We start from the raw sequence: 19,156 nt of genomic DNA on the forward strand, positions 1-19,156 counted from the left end.
GGTAACATTACACGCCAGCTTTGCTGTGTTTGGTTAGTTTTTTTTCTGTTCATATTTAAAAATAATTATAATAATAATATAATGTATGCCAAAGTTTTTCTCCCTGGGAGGCATCTGGGTAGCATCCCTGCATTCCTTGGTTGGTTGATGTTGAACTCCTCCAGTGTTCATATGGCAATATTACAGTATGTCCTTACTCTGCCAGTGCCATGGACCATGTTGGACCTCATTTTTCTGTTCCATTGTGTCTCGCCATTCAGAACTTGCCTGATATTGTCTTAACCCCTGCAACAACTGATAGTCTCATTAATGTTGAAAAGCTGGTTAAGGTATATGTGCAGTTTGTTCCGGCTACCCGCCATTATTGCCTACTCACGGATCTCTCTGTCCTTCTGTGTGTTTCACTCTTTCTTTATCTGCCTTTGTCTCCCTGCCTCTGTCACACTCACTCTCTCTTTCTCTGTCTCTGTCTGTCACACACGCTCTTCCTGTCTGTTCTCTTTCTGTGCCTGTTGCGCTTTCTTTTACTGTCATTTATTCTCACTCCTGCTCAGTTTCTTTTATCCCCTTGCTTTATCTATTCCACTCTCTGGGTCTCTTGTTACTAGAATAGATAGGTCTGATGTCAGCCTCTCCTCCAAGCCAACTGAAATAGATGATAATTTTAATCACAGTACATGCACAGACCTGATCAAAAGCAAGACAGTAAAAGTGTCCATGTTGTTGGGAGAAATCAGACAAACTAAGACGTAAAAACAAATGAGAAATTGAAAGATTTAAGAAGTGTGTATGTGCATTTGTGTTTATATGTCTGAAAAGGCATTTATGTGAATATAAATAGATAGATAGATATTTTAAATGCATTATGCTGCACATAAGCATTGCACCCAATTTATATTTTATTTAGTAACTGTGTAAACTGTGCCGTGATAATAAAGCTTAATCTGAATCTCAAATAAATGTCTCATGCAGGATGTCCATAATTGGTCTCCAATCTATCCAGGGAAAGACAAACTTATTTCAGTAAATCCAACAGGTATAGCTGGGTGTTAATGGGATCTGTAAAGCCTTATTCTAGTGCTACCATCCTATTATTATTCTGTTCACACACTGGGTCGGATTTGGGGATCCATGCTCTGAATTTCAATTCACTCACTCTCAAAGTAGGTCTGGGTCCTGGCGTGTGATAATATCAATAAGCGTGTTCCATTAACCCTGGTCTCCACATTACAGCAGCTGTATCAGAATGAGTTATGGGGTGATTCCTGAAGCGAGTTCCTGAGCAAAGGCAGAGGAAAGAAAGAGAATCTTCTGACTCTCTTAGTAAAGCTTTCTTGTTACAAGGTGCAACTAAAATCTTAATCACAACCAGGAGTGTTCCTAGATCTTCTATTTTGTCTGCAACTCATTTTCCTTATTTTTATTTCCCTCACCTCTCTCTCTCTCTCTCTCTCTCCCTCTCTCTCTCCCCATCTTTCACTTCCCTACCTTACACACACTCTCCCAGTGGTGCCTGAGAACTCATTTAAAGGTGATGTCTTTGACAGACACAGGCCTTTCTTAAGCCCTTGTCCCCTTTTCTGAGCTTACCTGTACCCAGAGCCATTACCCCAACTATCAAAGGTGAAAGATTTCTGATAAATGAAGGAGCAGGAAAGAGAACATGATTCCTGAGAGCAAGGCTGGGTAAACATCCAGACTTTCTTTTTGAAATCAAATGCATGAAATGAAGCTCCCACAGGTTCCCAGCTTTCAGCATCTGGTTCCTGTCAGTCTGCTAACCAGCAATTCTTACATTATCTGCCAGATTTGTAATATAGCTCACATTCTTATGCCTGGCAGTCTGGCTTGTATTGAGCTCCTGATATGGAGTGAAGAATGCCAGATCTTTATGTGTTGCATCCATGACACACGATTTTTCACTCTGCCCTCGTGGGTCATCGTGACATTTTCTCTTCTTATTGCCTTTGCGATATCAATTTTGCAATGAATGCACTTTCAGGACGGCCATATCAGATACTGTAGGTCATCGCACACAGCTAGTCATACACCGGTACACATCTGCTGTTGTAGGTGTTGCTGTTACTACTACAGTATAGTACTCGGTTATTTACTTATAGCTTCCAGTTGTGTATCAGACAGATACCAAACAGAGGTTAATTGGTATACAGAAAATATTTTGCATGAGTTTGTAGTCCCCTTGTGCTTTTTGCAAATGGCAAAAATGTCCTCCTTGTACATGCAGGGTCAAACGATGCCAGAGCATGCAGGACGTAGAGCTCACAGGAAGTCTCTGCACTTATTTTCCATCCTGTTGGCGATTTACCCAGAGCTTAGTGGAAAGTATGACTCGACATTTCTACACTCTGGCAGCATTAAACAGGGCTTCATGCCATGATGGTGCACTTCCGTAGGGTTAGAGGCTTCACTATCAGAGAGAAACACTTGTGGTGTAATATTCAGTGTTTTCTTTATTATAGTCACTATAAAGATCATTGCTACTGGACAATATCTATAATCGATGTAATCAGACATTGTATTGACAGTCAGTGCCGTCTCCACTTAATGAATAGCCTTATGTACATACAGTATAAAAAATTATGATGTCTTTTAAAATTTTTCCTTTTTATAGTCTTGCTCGTGTTGCTGCTGCATACAGGTAAGGGAAAAAGAACCTTTTTTGATAATAGTAAATAGCCAGCTTCAGCATGGGTAATAAGACAAAAATGCAGTTTTTGCAGTTTTAGTGAAGAAAACTGCAAAGCCCTCTGTCCTAAAGACTTTCCTGTGCAGGGAAAGTTAAAAGAACGGCTTTATCTAAGATACTTGAGACTAAACAAACGTCTCCTCGCAGAATTCTTTTCCATATCAGTGATTACACACATTTCTGAGCCATTTATGTTCGTTAACCACCCACACAGCGATAGCAACAGCAATATAAACCTTGCAGCTGGAACAACTGTCCGAGCCACTGGTATAGAAAATAAATCAACGAGTTTTGGCCAATCAGAATGGAGCATTCAATAATATGTTTGTCTGCCTTTAAACGGTAGCCAATCGGATTAGACCTTTATAGCTGTAAAACAAACCTGGTGCTGCTTTTTATGAAGAGAGAGAGAGAGAGAGAGAGATGTAATAGTGAAGACATCTTTATTATTGACTCACTTCTAGACAGATATTAGGCTGAGAAACAAGTTATGGACTTAATTTCAGTTTTTATTGCCCTTGATGAAATTACACATAAGAAGGAGAGAAAGTGAGAGAGAGAAAGAGAGAGAGAGAGAGAGAGAGAGAGAGAAGAGGGATTTTAGATACCTGGGCTGGGTTTGCTATAATGGACTAATATCAGCTCCTGAAATAAGGCCTCAAAGCTCAGAATGAGATTTGAGGGTATCCGAGCGCAATATGAGAGCTGGAAGGCAACACTTTCTCTCCGTGTCAGGTCTGAGTGATAGGCAAGTCAGACAAAAGAAAAGGCAGCACCTACACCTACAAGCTCTTTCTATGTGATATTTACAAGGCAATTGTTGCTAACAGAACACCATAGGTTTCAGTTTCATGCAAATTTTATTTGTGCACATATTATCTGCATCTCAGGCTTGTGTGAATTGTGTAACTCTCTGTTTCTCATAGCGTTTCCTGCCTAGTCTAATACAGTAAGCTTTTGGAACAGGATTGGCACAGACTGGTGTATTCAAGCCCATAAAGTAGTTTCGAGAAGCTGCCTCCTTTAGCCAGCATGAAAGCCTTTACGGCATAGCTAATGGTTCCTGACAGCTGATGTTTGTGGGTTTCCCGCCCCAATGTTGTATAGCAGTTTAACTGTTGCAGTTCATAAAACTATACCCTGTATGGAGTATACTCACGTAGCTACTGTATAATACACATATTTATACAACAATTAAAAACATTTAAAACTTTCTCAATAAATATTAAAGGATTAGGAAGAAGAGGGATTTCTTTAATTCTCCAGATTAGTAGGTGTTTAAATTAGCCTTACTAATTCATTTTTAGCCTAAATGTGCTGTTCTCATTCAAAGTCTGAACGGTGCACACAGCCACAGTTGGTTCATTCCAGCTGGAGAGGTCTGCATAGTATCGGCTCGTGACGGCTCACTAGCACGGCTATAGGAGTCAAGCAGAGATAATATGAGCTGATACACAACTATCCCAAGCACATTTAAAAGGCATAGCAGTTATATCTGAATTCTTCAAATGAATGAATTATTAATAAAATAAATTCACAACTTCAATGCTTCATGTGCCTGTGAGCTTACACAGCCTTGTGTTATCTTTCTCTTTCACTGTCTCGACTTTGTGACTCTTCTGCATACAGTATTAGTGTGGCTTTCTGGCATTTTGACCAACAAACAAAAAAACAAAAACAGCATCTGTTCTTGTATGATGACACGATGTTAGTTAGCTTAACCTACATCTATGACTAGCAATGAAGAAGAGAGACACAAGTTGCTTAGTTATTATATTTTCTATTTAGCAAATTACCAGAAAGTGTTATTCAGATCACAACCCATTATACCCAGCAGGAGATGAAAGAAAATGAGAGACAGAAGCAGCAAATAATGCTATGGCATAGTAATTGTGTGGTGACCAGGGTGAAGAGGAGATAAGAGGACTACTTAAAAGAGCCTACTTACTAGCAGAAAATGAATTGCTTAATTTAGAGTAGCTGGCTGATATAATTTATTAAAGAGATCAAGTGCTCTTCTTTCACCCAGCTTTAGATAGACATTTCAAACTATGGAAGCTACCTGTAAATACGAGAGTATGCCATAACTGCACTACTCCACTGCAATCACTCTTTTAGGTCTGTTTCATAAATAGAGTATGAAAGTGTGAGCTATGAGTACAGTAGGTTAAGTTATATTTGATCTCTGCATATATACACTCACTGCCCTCTATATTAGAAACAAAATGTTACAAGGTGCATTCAAGTCAACCCAGGACTTTTGATTGTGCAGAACAGCAACACAGTTATAAAATCAAAAACTAGCTTTATTTCTCTCAGAGTTTCTGCTGATTTGTCAGCTGCACATTCATTTTGCACATCACATGTCCCATTACAGTACATACTACATGAGGCACTACTGGATTCAGTTCTGATGATTGAGGAGGCCATTGCAGTCACTGCTGTCAAGTTCATCGAACGGGTTTAAGATAACTCGTGCTTGGTGACATGGTGCTGGAAGTAGCAGCTATAAGATTGGTAAATTGAACTGCTAAACCAGGTAGACTCATGTTGTGGATGCCAAATTCTGACTATATCATACACACGTCAGACCAGAAATCCAGATTAATCAGATCAGGTGATGTTTTACCAGGGCTTCATTCCTGTCAGCTAAAAACAGCAATTTGAGAATAGAGTCACAACAGACCGTTACCAATATATATATATATATATATATATATATATATATATATCAGTTATTGCATTTTTTTCAATTACATAATAGCAGCTATAATAAACAGTAGTTTGCTCACCAGCTGCTCTTTTTTATTTTGAAATGAATAAGACAGCTTGTCAGAGGGGAAACTAGAACATGCTAAACCCCCCCCCCCCCCCAAGACTTGTGGAAACTTATTGCTGACACTGGAGACTCCTTCCATATATTTTACATAAATGTCTCCAGATAAGAAAATGTCACCAAAGTAAATGGTTCTATATATATTTACTTTAGTGAACCTTCATTTGCACATTGCTGGTATGTAAATAAATGTGAGCTCTCAGTTCAGTTATTATACAGTACACGCCCTCACCTCAGTTGCTCAAACAACTTGTGTTTTATCATATACTGGTGCTTCACATTACTGCTTTTTATTAGGCACTGTTTCAGACAAACTGGACTTAAACTTCCCGCAGGAAGAATAATCATATATGGATCTGGTCATTCATCTCTAAAGTTTCACTTTTCATAGACTATTTTCCTTTATTTTGGAGACCATGCTGTGTCGCACTTTCATTTGTGTTTCTTTTAAAAATTGGACAGAGTCACGTAGAAAATGAAAAATAAACTTAAATATAACATATAACTAAGTTAAATTTCCAGTTAATATATATATATATATATATATATATATATATATATATATATATTATAATAATAATAATATATATAATATTATATATACACAATATATATAATAAACGGTGTTTACATATACAACAGAGGATTAGGACCACCATAAAAATGTATTTGTGTTATGAGGATTTTCTCAAAATTCAAATTGTTTCCCCTCACAATCAGTTTTAGGCTCGCCTGGCTGTGTGTGTGTGTGTGTGTGTGTGTGTGTGTGTGTGTGTGTGTGTGTGTGTGTGTGTGTGTGTGTGTGTGTGTGAATGTGTGTGAGGTGACAAAGGGGCACACAGTAATGAGCACATACTCATTAAGAGTAAAGGCAACATACTCTATAAAGAGTATCAGATTTGTCCCTGCCTACATTTGAATCTTTTTTTCTCACACTCATACTCATGCTTATGGATAAATGTTTATTCTGTGTGCGGCAGCTCTCTTTATTGTAAGAGATTATGTAAAGCTCCATGGTGTGATCTGTGGTCTCTGATGTGTACAGAGTGGTCCAGTGTTCCACTGTCATGATATATACAGTAGCAGTGATTAATGATGAGTGAGAGCCCTGTGGAAACAGCAGCCCCTTGAATGAAGCAACCGTCCTTTTATTTCTCTGAATCGCTTATGTAACTCATTGGATTTTAGAAGGCTTTCAGGCAAAGCTGTCTAAAGCAACACTGGCCCCAATTGCCTTCATTGTGCAATAAACAGTGCATAGAAGCATACTAAGCTTGAAAATCCACATACTCATGCTTCCTTCATTCTACCTATTTAAATCCTCCTTTGTCTCTTCTTCCTTTAGTATTATCTTTTATCTTCTACTCAGTTACTATTTTAAGACTACCATGACTCTCTCTCTCTGCGCCAGGCTGCGTAAATCTGCTGTAGATAATGGTCTCTGTGTGGGTGAATGCCAGTTTTTGGAGTTGTGGCTGCTGTTGTAACTGGTTGTTGCCCAGTTGGGATAATGAATGGCTCTGGTTTTTCTCCCTCTCCCTCTTTCTTGTGCGCCAGCACGCCACACGGGCAGGCTTCCCTACCAAGCTGCTAGCCAGGCCTCTGATCACTCACACACAGACCCAAGGTAAACTAAAGCTGTCCATTCAGGTGCCTTTTGGGAAATCCTACTTATTTTGGTTCAGATAAAAGATTAAAGGCACGAGGATCAGTTTTCTTTTGAATTGGAATCAATGAGCTCCTAAGGTGATTTGGAAGTGACAAATGGTTGGGATAAAAAACAGGCTATATTTTTTCTTTTAAGTGAGCCTGGTTTGTCACATTTTAGAAAAGTTTTTATCTTATTATTGGACAGAGGATTAATATTTTGGTGAACTTTGAAAGTTGGTTATCTGCATAATAGTACTACCGCAGTGTAGTCATAAAGATGTGGACTAACATGTCTCTGAGCATCCCTTTCAGTTTATTTAGTCCTCTATCCATAAAACCGTAAAACCTTCCAAGGGCTTTCCTCTCAGGAGTGCTTAAGCATTGTGATCTATCCCACTGCAAATGAAAGGAAAGGGAAAATGTCTAATCTCTTCTGACCCAGATAGCCTGAGCCTATAGTCGAGGTGGTGATTTTCTACCAAAATTAAGCTGATGTTCATAACTGTTACAGTAAACAAACACTAAAGCAGCTGCTTAATCTCTCCATTGCAGAAGATCAATCAACCAACTATGGGTCTCTAAAAGATAATTATGAACGCTAATCTTGTTCATCATGTCTTTGACCTTTGACTATATTGACTAAACCTCATTTAAATCTTTTGTACTGCAGGTGAAAAAACGAAAAGAAAACACATTAAAGATTCTGACTATAAAAGCTGAAGGCAGACAGGAGATTAATTAAATCCTGTCTGTTTACAGTACAACACAATTACAGTCTGTTTTATATTTGTTTGAATCTGTTGTGAGGATGATGAACTGGGTATCTGGGGCTTTAGAAAGATAATCAGACTCACTGAAAAGATCTGAGTCGACTAAATAGGTCTGTGTCTACAATTTGAAAAGAAATCCCACTGAACCTCCTGTAAATAAACAGCTTTGGTAGGGAAATGGGATCAAATTGAGAAAATACAGCCAGTGACAGATTTTATCACTAACAATCCCCCCATCCTTTATCTGCCATCTTTCCCAAATATTGACTTTTAAAATGTGGGAATTATGCGCATACTCAACTCAAACAGAGAATTCCTGCAAAGTAAAGCTAAGGTAGTGTCAATCAAAGTGGCTAATTTAATTAAAATCTGCAGAACTGCAGAATCTACATCTCCTACCCCTGGCTTCTGATGCCATATTATACCCGCTCCCAGTTAATGCTGCTATATCACTAAGTTTTCAATTGGAATGTTTGCTGATAAGATCTAATAGAAACCTGGATAAGCCTCAACAGACAATCCTGATGAGATCTGTTTGAAACTATACGTGTGGGTGTGTATAACTTATTCAAGAGGTTGTAACTAACTACATGAAGCATGTACTATAGACCATGTCCTCCTTTAGTTAAAGTTCTGCATGAGTGAGCCTGAGTGTCCTTTGTGACCTGAGGAGCTGTGACTGTGATCACAGAAACAAAATGCAATAAATAATAATATTCAGATCATTCCTGAGTGATGCCAGAAGTCTATAAAAGTGAGCCGAGGAAAGCGCAAAACATTTATTTGAGCCTAACTGAAGCGAGAAAGAGGAGGCGGCAGGGTGCCTCTGCAGGATCAGGGTGAAAGGTAGAGATTAGATCCATATACCTGCCGTTGAAGATAGGAGCAGCATTTAAGGCATGCTAATTCTAATGTAATTATGACATGACTTTTTGTTGAGGGTTGTATTCCATGAGGGATTTAATTCACATTGAGATGCTTCATTCAGTGCTACATCATTTAGCCCTCTGCATCAATTGAGACTCAAGGAATTGAGTCAAATCCTATACTGTACCTAATCCTATCCTACGTACTGCCTAAGAGCAAAATGCAGCAGGATTTACAACGTGTTTTGAATCACCATGAAGGCTGAGTTGATCAAGTGAACTACAGGTTCAGTGAAGTCCAGGTTCAAGTCAGTGCTAATTGGTTGACCAGGAATTTGACCTCTGTACTTTACATGTGCATTTTATACTAATGGATCTTTTGGCCATAGTATGTGTAATAGGAATCCTTTGGGAAACACTGAGACCAAATGCATTCATTAATCTGTGTTTATCTGCCTACATTCCATATCATTAATGAGGAGGAGACTGATTATAGGTTACTTTGCCCAGTGGTGGCTGACACATAAGTAGTAGCAGGGCAATGTTGTGAGCCTGGCTGTCCAATTAAAAAGATTACTACCACTTGCTTTGGCAGTAGATGTGATGAATCCACCCACTCCCACGGACGATATGACCAATCTAGTTACTTTTAGAGGTGGCTTACTCGATCTGATTATTCCCACAGACAATTTAACCAAGCAGCATAATCTTACAGACCATTTACTACTTCACAGATGGTTTAACCAACCTGCTCATTCTCACAGACGGTTTAACCAGCCTCACATACCCACACCCACATACCATTTTATTAACCCGAACACACCCAAAGACCATGTAACCAACTTGCCCACACCCAAAGACAGTTTAACCAACCTGTATACTCCCACAGACAGTTTACCCAACCCGTCCACTCCCACAGACAGTTTAACCAACCTGTCCACTCCCACAGACAGTTTAACCAACCTGCCCACTCCCATAGACTGTTTACCCATCCATCCATTCAGTCAGTTTTGTCAGTTTATGCACATTACATATTCGGTTTAACCAACCTGCCCACTCCCAAGGACAGTTTTTGCCAATCGTTATAATCTTGCAGATCTTTCACCCAGTTCACTCATTCCCACAGATATTTTTGCTTGTACCACCAATTATATTTTATAATATAATTGGCTGGTTGTATAGCCCAGAATCTAAAATATAAGCAGTTTAAACAATGTGATATTGCTAACACAGTTACAGAAGATAAATGAATGAATCAATCAATCAATCAATCAATCAACCAATAAATAAATAAATAAGTAAACAATTTTTACTAACCAGACACTGTAAAAAAAAACATCAAGGTGCATGGAGAGTATGCATAAGAAATTTTTAGTAGCACATTTGTGTTTAATTATTGTGACTTTGTGTATTTGGCTTTACAAAATTTTTTACTTCAATCTGTTTTAGAGTTGAGTTTATAACAGAAGATAATCCGAATTAGAAAATGTATTTTAAATCGAATCATTACATGATTGTCAGGTTAATTCAGCTACTGCAATGTTAAAAGACATGTCCTTTAAGCACCAGACATCGGAACAAGGTATTTATTCTACCGAATGTGTAGTGCACATCAATCACTCGAGAGTATGCAACATTGTCATTGTGGTGGGTTTTCAGATAGATATGGAGTACTATTAATGCATGCTTTTCATCGAGTATAAATGAAAGGAGAAAATGTACATGGAGCTTTATCTAATGGACTGTGGCTGCAGTTAAACGTTTAGCATTATTACTTGAGCCGAAGCTGCGAGCAGTCATATCTTAACTGGGTTTCTCAGCTCAAACATAGACCAAGTAATAGAGAACAGACAAGAGGAGTTGACAGGAAGACATTCAGTCAGTGTGAGTGTAATCTGTGCCCACTTTACTGTGTTATTCCTCCCAAGTGGGAGGTAAATGTGCTGTATATCGGAAGCTGACTCTCTGAGCTGGCATGGGGAGAGCGAGGCTGCCTCATGCTGCACTTGGATCCTATAGAGACAAAAGAAATTATAAATATCACTACTCTGGCATGACACTTCACACTAGCAAAGCCTCTCATTATCACCACCAGAGAATGTCAGGCAAGAAATAAAGACTAATGGACTAACCTCATGGAATAATTGTTTTATCAGTCACACGCTCACAAAAGAGGAACTTCAAGAAAATCTATTTTTAAAATGACAATAACTGAGAAGCGAGTATGTCCTCAAAGTTGATTGTTTTTAAGCTACCCAAAGAATTTCATTAGGTTTGCTTTTTATCAGCTTTGAAACACATGCATATTGATTATATACATTTTTTGTTCAATTTAATCATTAAAATCATTTGCTTAAATGTGATGGTTTAGAATTATATGATTAATGGCTAAAATTAAGTGCAATCTTGTTCCATTACACAGCAATTTTCCACCATGAAAAGGGTTTAGCTTTAGGTTCTCTAGGTTGATACTTTTGCTGTAAAAATGAATCTAGGGATTCATTTTAATTGAGTCTAAGGGATAAAAAAAAAAAAACGCGGTGTGTGTGGAGTAGCTGGCTCAGCTAACTAAATCAGCTCGAGCTCCTAAGCTGAGCTTGGTGAATACAGAGGGGTTGGCACATGGAGTTTGAAATCTGCACTCTAAATTACAGGCAGTCTTTCAGTTGAATGGCAATGTGGCATTTCATCCTTTTATTCCCCTCTCGCCCTATTCAAAACATACTTCATATCCAAGCCATAATATTGCAAAGATTTTACGTCCAGAGATTATTTACCTCAACATTACTGGCAGGATTCGGCCTGGCAATGAATACTAAAATGTAGCTTAGCCTAGCCAGCAGTAATGTGGAGATACTAGCACAGTGATGAGCTGACAAAGCAAAGGGAATCCGCCGGGTACTTGTGTGGTAGGGGTTGTTAAAGACTAACATGTGGTTTGCTTTTCCTTACTGTTCATTAAGAAAAACAACAGTTATTTTCACACCATAATCACAGACCACTTGAATTGTGGAACGCAGTGGTTTCCTGTTGTTTCCATTCAACCTTCAGTTTTCTTCTTGTTTTCTCCTTTGAATTATTTCGCAGAGATACTCATAACCTTGTTTTCACAGCACTGGCTAGTATTGCTAGGATTACACTTTTTAACATCTAGTAAATTTTATTATGAACTTTGAAGCCTTCGAGTTCAGTATGCGACATGTGAAGTTGGATATTAAGAACGGTAAGGTGAGAAAAAAAAAGTTCTTAGATATATCTTAATGCTTTCTTTAAATAATTTTTTTGCCCAGTTATATACTGTACACAAATCTAAACCAACTTGATGCTACAATATAAACGCATAGGCGAGCAAGTACCCCATGTATATGTCAGTTAGTTAAACGTTAGCTGGCTCAGATTAGAAGATGGACGAACCCAGATTTGTACCATTTCATGGAATGCAACTAGGTAGAATTAAACCTGGAGGTGCAAGGCGACAGTGATAACCACTAAGCCACTGTGCTTCCCTTTAACCTCCTTAAACCTAAATTTTAATGTTTGTTGTTCCTTGATAATGCCTCCTTGCTGTTTTATTCTATTTATTAGCACCTATTGAACCTGATCATTGTCTTCGAACAGAAAGATGTTTGGCTTCTATGGTAATGTAATGTATGTAAGGATACACACACACACACAGTGTGGCTGGGAGAGGTTTAAATAAATAGAAATGCTCAGACAGAGTCATTTTAGAATAAGTATGTCTATAACAAACTATAAATATATAGTAACTGTATCTTTTTTTGGAACATGCTGAAATACAGTTTACCCAAATTACAGCTGGCCTCACTAGTGCCACAGCACTCAGAATCATCTATAATGTTGCTCTAAATTGGAATTCCAATGTTAAAATTGTGCTGTAGAACTTAAAAACCTGCCTGACTTCAGTAAATTCACTGACTATATCATTAGCTGACAATAGCAACAAATTAAAGAGCAATGCACTTGGATGCGTTTTAGCAGATGATGAACAGATGAGTCATTGTTTAAAGTCATTTTCAGAAATATTGCTCTATTTCGGGGATAGTTACTGATATTTAGAAAGCACTTAGCACTTAGGTTGTAAGTTGTGATGAGCTGCACAGGAGTAAAGAAACATGCGTGACCTTTCTCTTCCCAGATAGATGGGTACTGTGAAATAAGGCCATAAGGGCTGAAGGGAAGTTAAGTAAATGATCTAAAAAATTAAGAATGATGGCGACAGTAGTTAAACACATGCACTTGCGTTTGTGGTTAACATTTGTCAGCCTGCCAGCAAACATACTATATATAATTTTCCATGGCATCTCCAAAAACAGAAATAGCTAGAGATCTGTAAATCAGTGGGTGGGAATTTTCACTTACAGCAGCGGGCCTCAACTGCAAGTGTCTGTGTGGTCAAAGCAGTGAAGCTGAATAGGAAAGCTGCTACTTTCCCACTGGTACAACATGAGGTTGTGACTCATCTCTATGGCAAAATACAATCCTGTCAACGTGCTTGTTTTCTAACGCTTCCAGACAAACGTCGGCGCTTTGGAACAATGCCGGAATTGGCCTGTTATTGATGTAGGCTGTGGGTTGACATGGCCATGATTTGCAGGTGCTAACATTGACATGCTAATCTCTTACTTCTTTTTTTTTTTTTTTGCTGATTCAAAGCAAAAACTAATTGCCTCTGACAATAAAAAAAGAATCACATCGGCCCTCTCTTTTTAGTTCGGCATCTAGCCCGCATAATGAACAGTCATTTATAATAATGGACAGTACAATACTGTATATTCATTATATACCTTACTTTTCTGATGGCTTTCATGTTAAACAGTGGTAATTTCACAAATTTTCTGATTCTCTTGAACACAGCTGCTGCTGCAACATAAAAAGCAGAGAAGAACTCTTTATTTCACTGAGACAGCACCTAGCAGAAGGGAGAAAACAAAAGACGCACAAAGAGAGAGATAGGACTAATATAGAGATAAATTGTGAGAACTAAATCTGTAAAATGGTGTTGTGTTTAAAGGTGCTTTTGTACCTTTAGCATGTGCAAACTGCAACAAAGATTTCGCATAAAAGGCAGGTCCAGGTACAGACCTGGCTTTATAACCTCTTTTATTGCTATGCTAATGCTGTGCTCTTGGGAGCGAGACATCTCATACCATGCCGTTCTATGTGCTGAAAAGGACTAATCAATTTTTCAGTTTGATGAGGTTACCCCAGAGCCCAGTGAAAATACAGATAGTACAGCAATGAAGCTGAAGGTTGAATCTTGAGTCAGGAGCAAGGACAAGCATGGTCAGGAGTACTTGTCTGGCATGAATATGTACTGTCAGCTGTTTAAGATCTAAAAAGGCATCAGGACATCTAAATGCAGTTTTGGCAAAATATAAAAGTCTTTTCTTTTTTTTTTTTTTGATGTAAGTATAAGAAATGATGGCGTCTAATGTTTCACTGATTGCTATTCTGTTAAATGTATCACTTTATTCCATGTAATTACATATACTGTGTTGCTAAGCTGAGTTTTCAGAAGCACATACTTGATTTTCAGAGGTGCCACCATTGTCTCCATTTGCTGCCCTCTTATGTCGCTCGCCTGTGATAATGTATGCAGAGCAGTCAGGGACGAATAACAAAGAATACAAATGTGGTAGATGTGGCTGGATGACAGCGCTGGTATCTCTAATGGTGGCCTGATTCGTTTAGGAATGATTACTCTGCTGCCAATGATTAATTCCCCCAGGCTTTGATTGTGTCAGATGTAGAGGTAAAAAAGAGGGGAGGAAAAAAAAAACACAGGAACAAAATTGGAAAGCATAATTAATAGATTCAGATCCTGTTAAACAGCCCTCTTAAAGAGCAGAGAGTAAAGAAGGGTACATGGAACTGGCACCCAATTTGTTCACACTTTGTTTCAGTAATAACATTCAGGCCTCCCTGTGTGGTGGATGAGATAATTAACTCCCCTAGATACACTTGAGAAAGGGGCCTCCCTTTTGATTTATTGTATAAAGTAGGCAGATCTGTAAAGCTCTTTTCAAAAGGCTGTTACAAAAATTCCATACCGTGCTTGTTCTTTCTCTCCCTTTCTCGTTATCTCTCTCTTTTTTTTACTTATAGACTGTAAGGGCAATTATGGCCAGATGGAAATAAATGACACTCATGAAGTATATGAATGGGCATCGCTGATATTTGCTAAAAATTAAAATTATGGAAATTCGGAACCCTTAACTTTGATTACAGTCATTAATGCATAATTCAAAAATGCTAAAATACGTTCATGGTCGTTTTACTTATTAACAGTAAAAGTGATGGGTAATAGGTTTATATCTTTCACCATTAAAATAATGTGCTTGGTCATCAGCCATTCTGCTAGTGAAACACATAATTTAATGCAATAATAACCCAAATGTCATAGCAAGCTTTTTAGTTCAACCCTATACTTAGTGTATGAGGTGTTGGCATGACATCAGGTCATGCTAATTTCCGGTGCTACCAAGCTTCACCTTCCGTCATTGTACTTTCCTACACAACAACTCCTTTGGAATGTGCAGATAAAGCTTTCCGGCCATTGTCTCAATGAGCAATTGCATGGCAACTCAGAGGCAGTAAGCCTGCTGAAATATCAGCTTTTTTTCCATTGACTTTTATCTCTTTCCTTTTAACATACATGTGAGTCAGGATGGCCTTAGTCTTACTCATTTGCCCTCTGTTTCTTTTTTCTGTCTTTTTCAGAAACATGTGAAGACGGTGAAATAAAAGAACCATACCTTTTAATCCTTCGGACTCTGACACAAAGGTTCTGACACTCTGCTCGATTTCTAGTTTTGTTTCCTCCTTGCTGGGATCATGGAGGGCCAGCAAGATTCACAAAGGACTTTACAAGTAAATTATTCTAGCTCTTTAACTCTGCCCTTCTGTGTCTGGCTGTTGGTGCTAACCATTGCTACAACATGCAGTGGACAGACGTTTACAACATTTCACCCTGAGAAGCGGGAATGGTCTTTCAATCATCTGACGGTTCATCAGACAACAGGGGCACTTTATATTGGTGCTGTTAATCGTGTCTACAAGCTCTCTGTCAACCTTACTCTCCTGGTCTCCCATGACACTGGCCCAGAGGATGACAACAAGGCTTGCTACCCGCCTCTCATAGTCCAGCCGTGTTCTGAACCGCTGGTCGCTACCAACAATGTCAACAAGCTTCTCCTTATTGATTACTCTCAGAACAGGCTGTTGGCGTGCGGGAGCCTCTATCAGGGTGTATGCAAGCTACTTCGGCTGGACGACCTCTTCATACTGGTAGAACCGTCACACAAGAAAGAGCATTATCTCTCTAGTGTCAATCAAACAGGCACTATGTATGGAGTTATTGTGCCTTCCCAGGGCAACGATGGTACACTTTTTATTGGCACTGCAGTCGATGGGAAGCAAGATTACTTTCCAACCATTTCAAGCCGCAAACTTCCTCGTGACCCTGAGTCCTCAGCCATGCTCGACTATGAGCTGCACACTGATTTTGTCTCCTCACTTATCAAGATTCCTTCGGACACCCTAGCACTGGTCTCGCACTTTGATATATATTACATATATGGCTTTGCTAGTGGCAACTTTGTGTATTTTTTGACTGTTCAGCCAGAAACGCCAGAAAACGGCATGGCCTCAAGTGGTTCCTCAAACGATCTCTTCTATATATCACGCATTGTCCGTCTCTGCAAAGATGACCACAAGTTTCATTCCTATGTGTCACTACCCATTGGCTGTGTGCGAGGTGGTGTAGAGTATCGATTGCTGCAGGCAGCCTATCTGGCCAAACCAGGAAGAGTTCTTGCAGCGTCACTCAACATCAGTACCACAGATGATGTGCTCTTTACGATCTTTTCTAAAGGCCAGAAGCAGTACCATCGCCCCCCTGATGATTCAGCCCTCTGTGTGTTCACCATTAAGGACATCAATGCACGCATCAAGGAACGCTTGCAGTCCTGCTACCAAGGAGAAGGCAACCTGGAGTTGAGCTGGCTGCTGGGAAAAGATGTACATTGTACCAAGGCGGTAAGGGACCCTTCCCAATAAACTCTTTTAAGATTTCATTTTATAGAAGGAACCTAAAATTTCAATAAAGCATTTGAGTGTAGCTCAGCAAAATATCAGAAAGATAACTTTGCACCTTATTTGATTTCCCTTTGTAAGTTGTATTAGGGCCAGGGCGGCTGGCGGACAATTTTTTATTTAATTTTATTTTTAGATGCTTAATGCTTAATTAGAAGATTTGGTTCAAGCACTTTAACAGTTTTTCTTTCATCATCCGATCGCCTTGCGAAGGGGTATTTTAGCGAAGAAATTACAGAATTTTCTCTTATGTTTATCTGGCTTCCACGTCAATCACTGCTAATACATTTACTTACAATCTGCTGACCATTAATGAGACTCGTTGAGAATGGTCCAATCACATGAGCCCAAATATTTAAAAACAATGTTGATTCGCTAAGAACAAAACTGTGAGGGTTCGGAGCGCACAGTGCTGAGCTCCAAGTATGATTTAAAAAAAATCCAATTAGAGCTCAGCCTCAAATCACATGCTTTTCAAAAATTTACACGCATGCAGTAGATTCGATTTTTTTTATTGTAAATAAATTACATTAAGAAATACAGTAAAATATTGGAAATAAATAACTTTATTTTAAGATTAAAATAAATAACTGTTATGTTAAATAATTACATGTTAATGTAGCATTCTTCTCTGCCTAATTTTAAGGGGGTGGCGCCCCAGTGCCCCTTATTGACCGGCCATCACTGATTAGGGCCATATATTTATTTTATAGTGTTTTTTTTTTTTAATCAAATTATGACTCAGTCATTTCAGTAGCAGGATCAGTTAAATGCTTCTACCTAATGACATCAAACATTAATAATTACAAGATTGAAATCAAGTCTAAAATTTGGCTCAGACACAACAGGATAATACATATACAATCTAAACCTCAATCCTATCAAATTCCTTCTATCATATAAATTTCTTATCAAGTTAAGCTTCATTTAGTTGTAATTAAAAATAATAATATGATAAGCAGTCACATTAGAATTTATCTAAATAAGACATGTTCACAACTTAGAATGGATTTATTTTTTTTGGCAAGCATTAAAGCAATAATGTTCTCATCCAGAACAATACAAATAGACCAATCCTTTTTAATCATGTAGAGCATGAGGCGAGATAAGAGAGAGAACATGGGCAAGAAACAGACTGAGAGTGAGAGAAATGCAGCTGTGTCCAAATACCCCAGAGCAGGACTCCACAGTATGTCCCCACATAGTATCTAGAGTCCTTTTCAATTCAGTTAAGGAATTTAGCCTCAGGAGGCTGATGTCCTCCGTGTCTTTGTTCCTTAGTTGATAATGGGAATGAAAGGAATTATGATAGTTATCAGCCAACTGCTGGCAGGTGTTCCCAAAGGAAGACGGGACACTTGTTTGCACCGCTTAAGTGGCAGCAGTTGGGAGGTCTTCTTATGGTTTCCACCTTTCCAGGCCCATTACACCCCCACTGACACATCTCCAGTCAATACCCATGGGTCCGTCAGCCAGTCTGTGTATTTCTAGATCTCATTAAGACACTCCAGCGTACTTAAGTCTTCAGCAATTTTTTGCTTTGTCCTTTAGAGTTAGGAATGTGGCATCATTTATGGGAAGATGCATTTAGCGAAAATGTTTTGCTCAATAAATCTATAGTATTTAATGGCTTACACTGGGTGCGTTTTTAATGATTCACACAGGAAGCACTTTAAGCTTACTCAGATCAGACCTGCCAGCGAGGCGGTTTGAAGGGGTCAGTGCCCTCTCTCTACCGCACATCTATTTTTCTTAGTCCAGCAGAAGTATGAAAATATTTTTCCAAAGAAATAATATACTCTGCACACCCCCCTTCTATTCCATCTGAAATAGAAAATAACCTCCTTTTACCTTAAAAAAAACCCTCAGTGGAGCCAGACAGGAGTGTTTTTATTTAATTTCCTGCTAGTTATTTCTTACTATTTTAGATGGCACCAGATGTGGCTTTCTCAGCTGGCTTCTCGTCTGATTTTAACACAAAAGCATAACACCATGAGAGAGAGAGAGTAAGAGAGAGAGAAAAAGAGACAGAGACTTATTTTATACGCCAACGTCAGAAAGAAACATGCATGTTAGTGCAAGTAAGAATTTGTATTGTAAGCTTGCTGACCATAATGCAATACGAGCAATGCCAACACAAAATCCTCTGTGTAGTAAATAAAATCAAAAGCTATAACAATATATCTAACATTATTGGACATCTTCAAGCAGT

General features: G+C 38.7%; 1 protein-coding gene across 3 annotated transcripts in view; it reads left to right on the top strand.

Moving 5' to 3' along the window:
• plxna2 (plexin A2) overlaps positions 1-19,156 on the top strand; it is a 225,150-nt gene that overhangs the window by 18,751 nt on the left and 187,243 nt on the right. For all 3 annotated transcript variants that reach the window (XM_053482589.1, XM_053482588.1, XM_053482590.1), the window contains exon 2: positions 15,571-16,887. In XM_053482589.1, coding sequence (XP_053338564.1) covers positions 15,685-16,887 — 1,203 coding nt within the window. In that variant the 5' untranslated portion in view covers positions 15,571-15,684. The remainder of the gene's footprint in view (positions 1-15,570; positions 16,888-19,156) is intronic.

This window comes from Clarias gariepinus, chromosome 22 (assembly GCF_024256425.1).
Source record: "Clarias gariepinus isolate MV-2021 ecotype Netherlands chromosome 22, CGAR_prim_01v2, whole genome shotgun sequence".
In the NCBI taxonomy this organism is placed as follows: Eukaryota; Metazoa; Chordata; class Actinopteri; order Siluriformes; family Clariidae; genus Clarias; species Clarias gariepinus.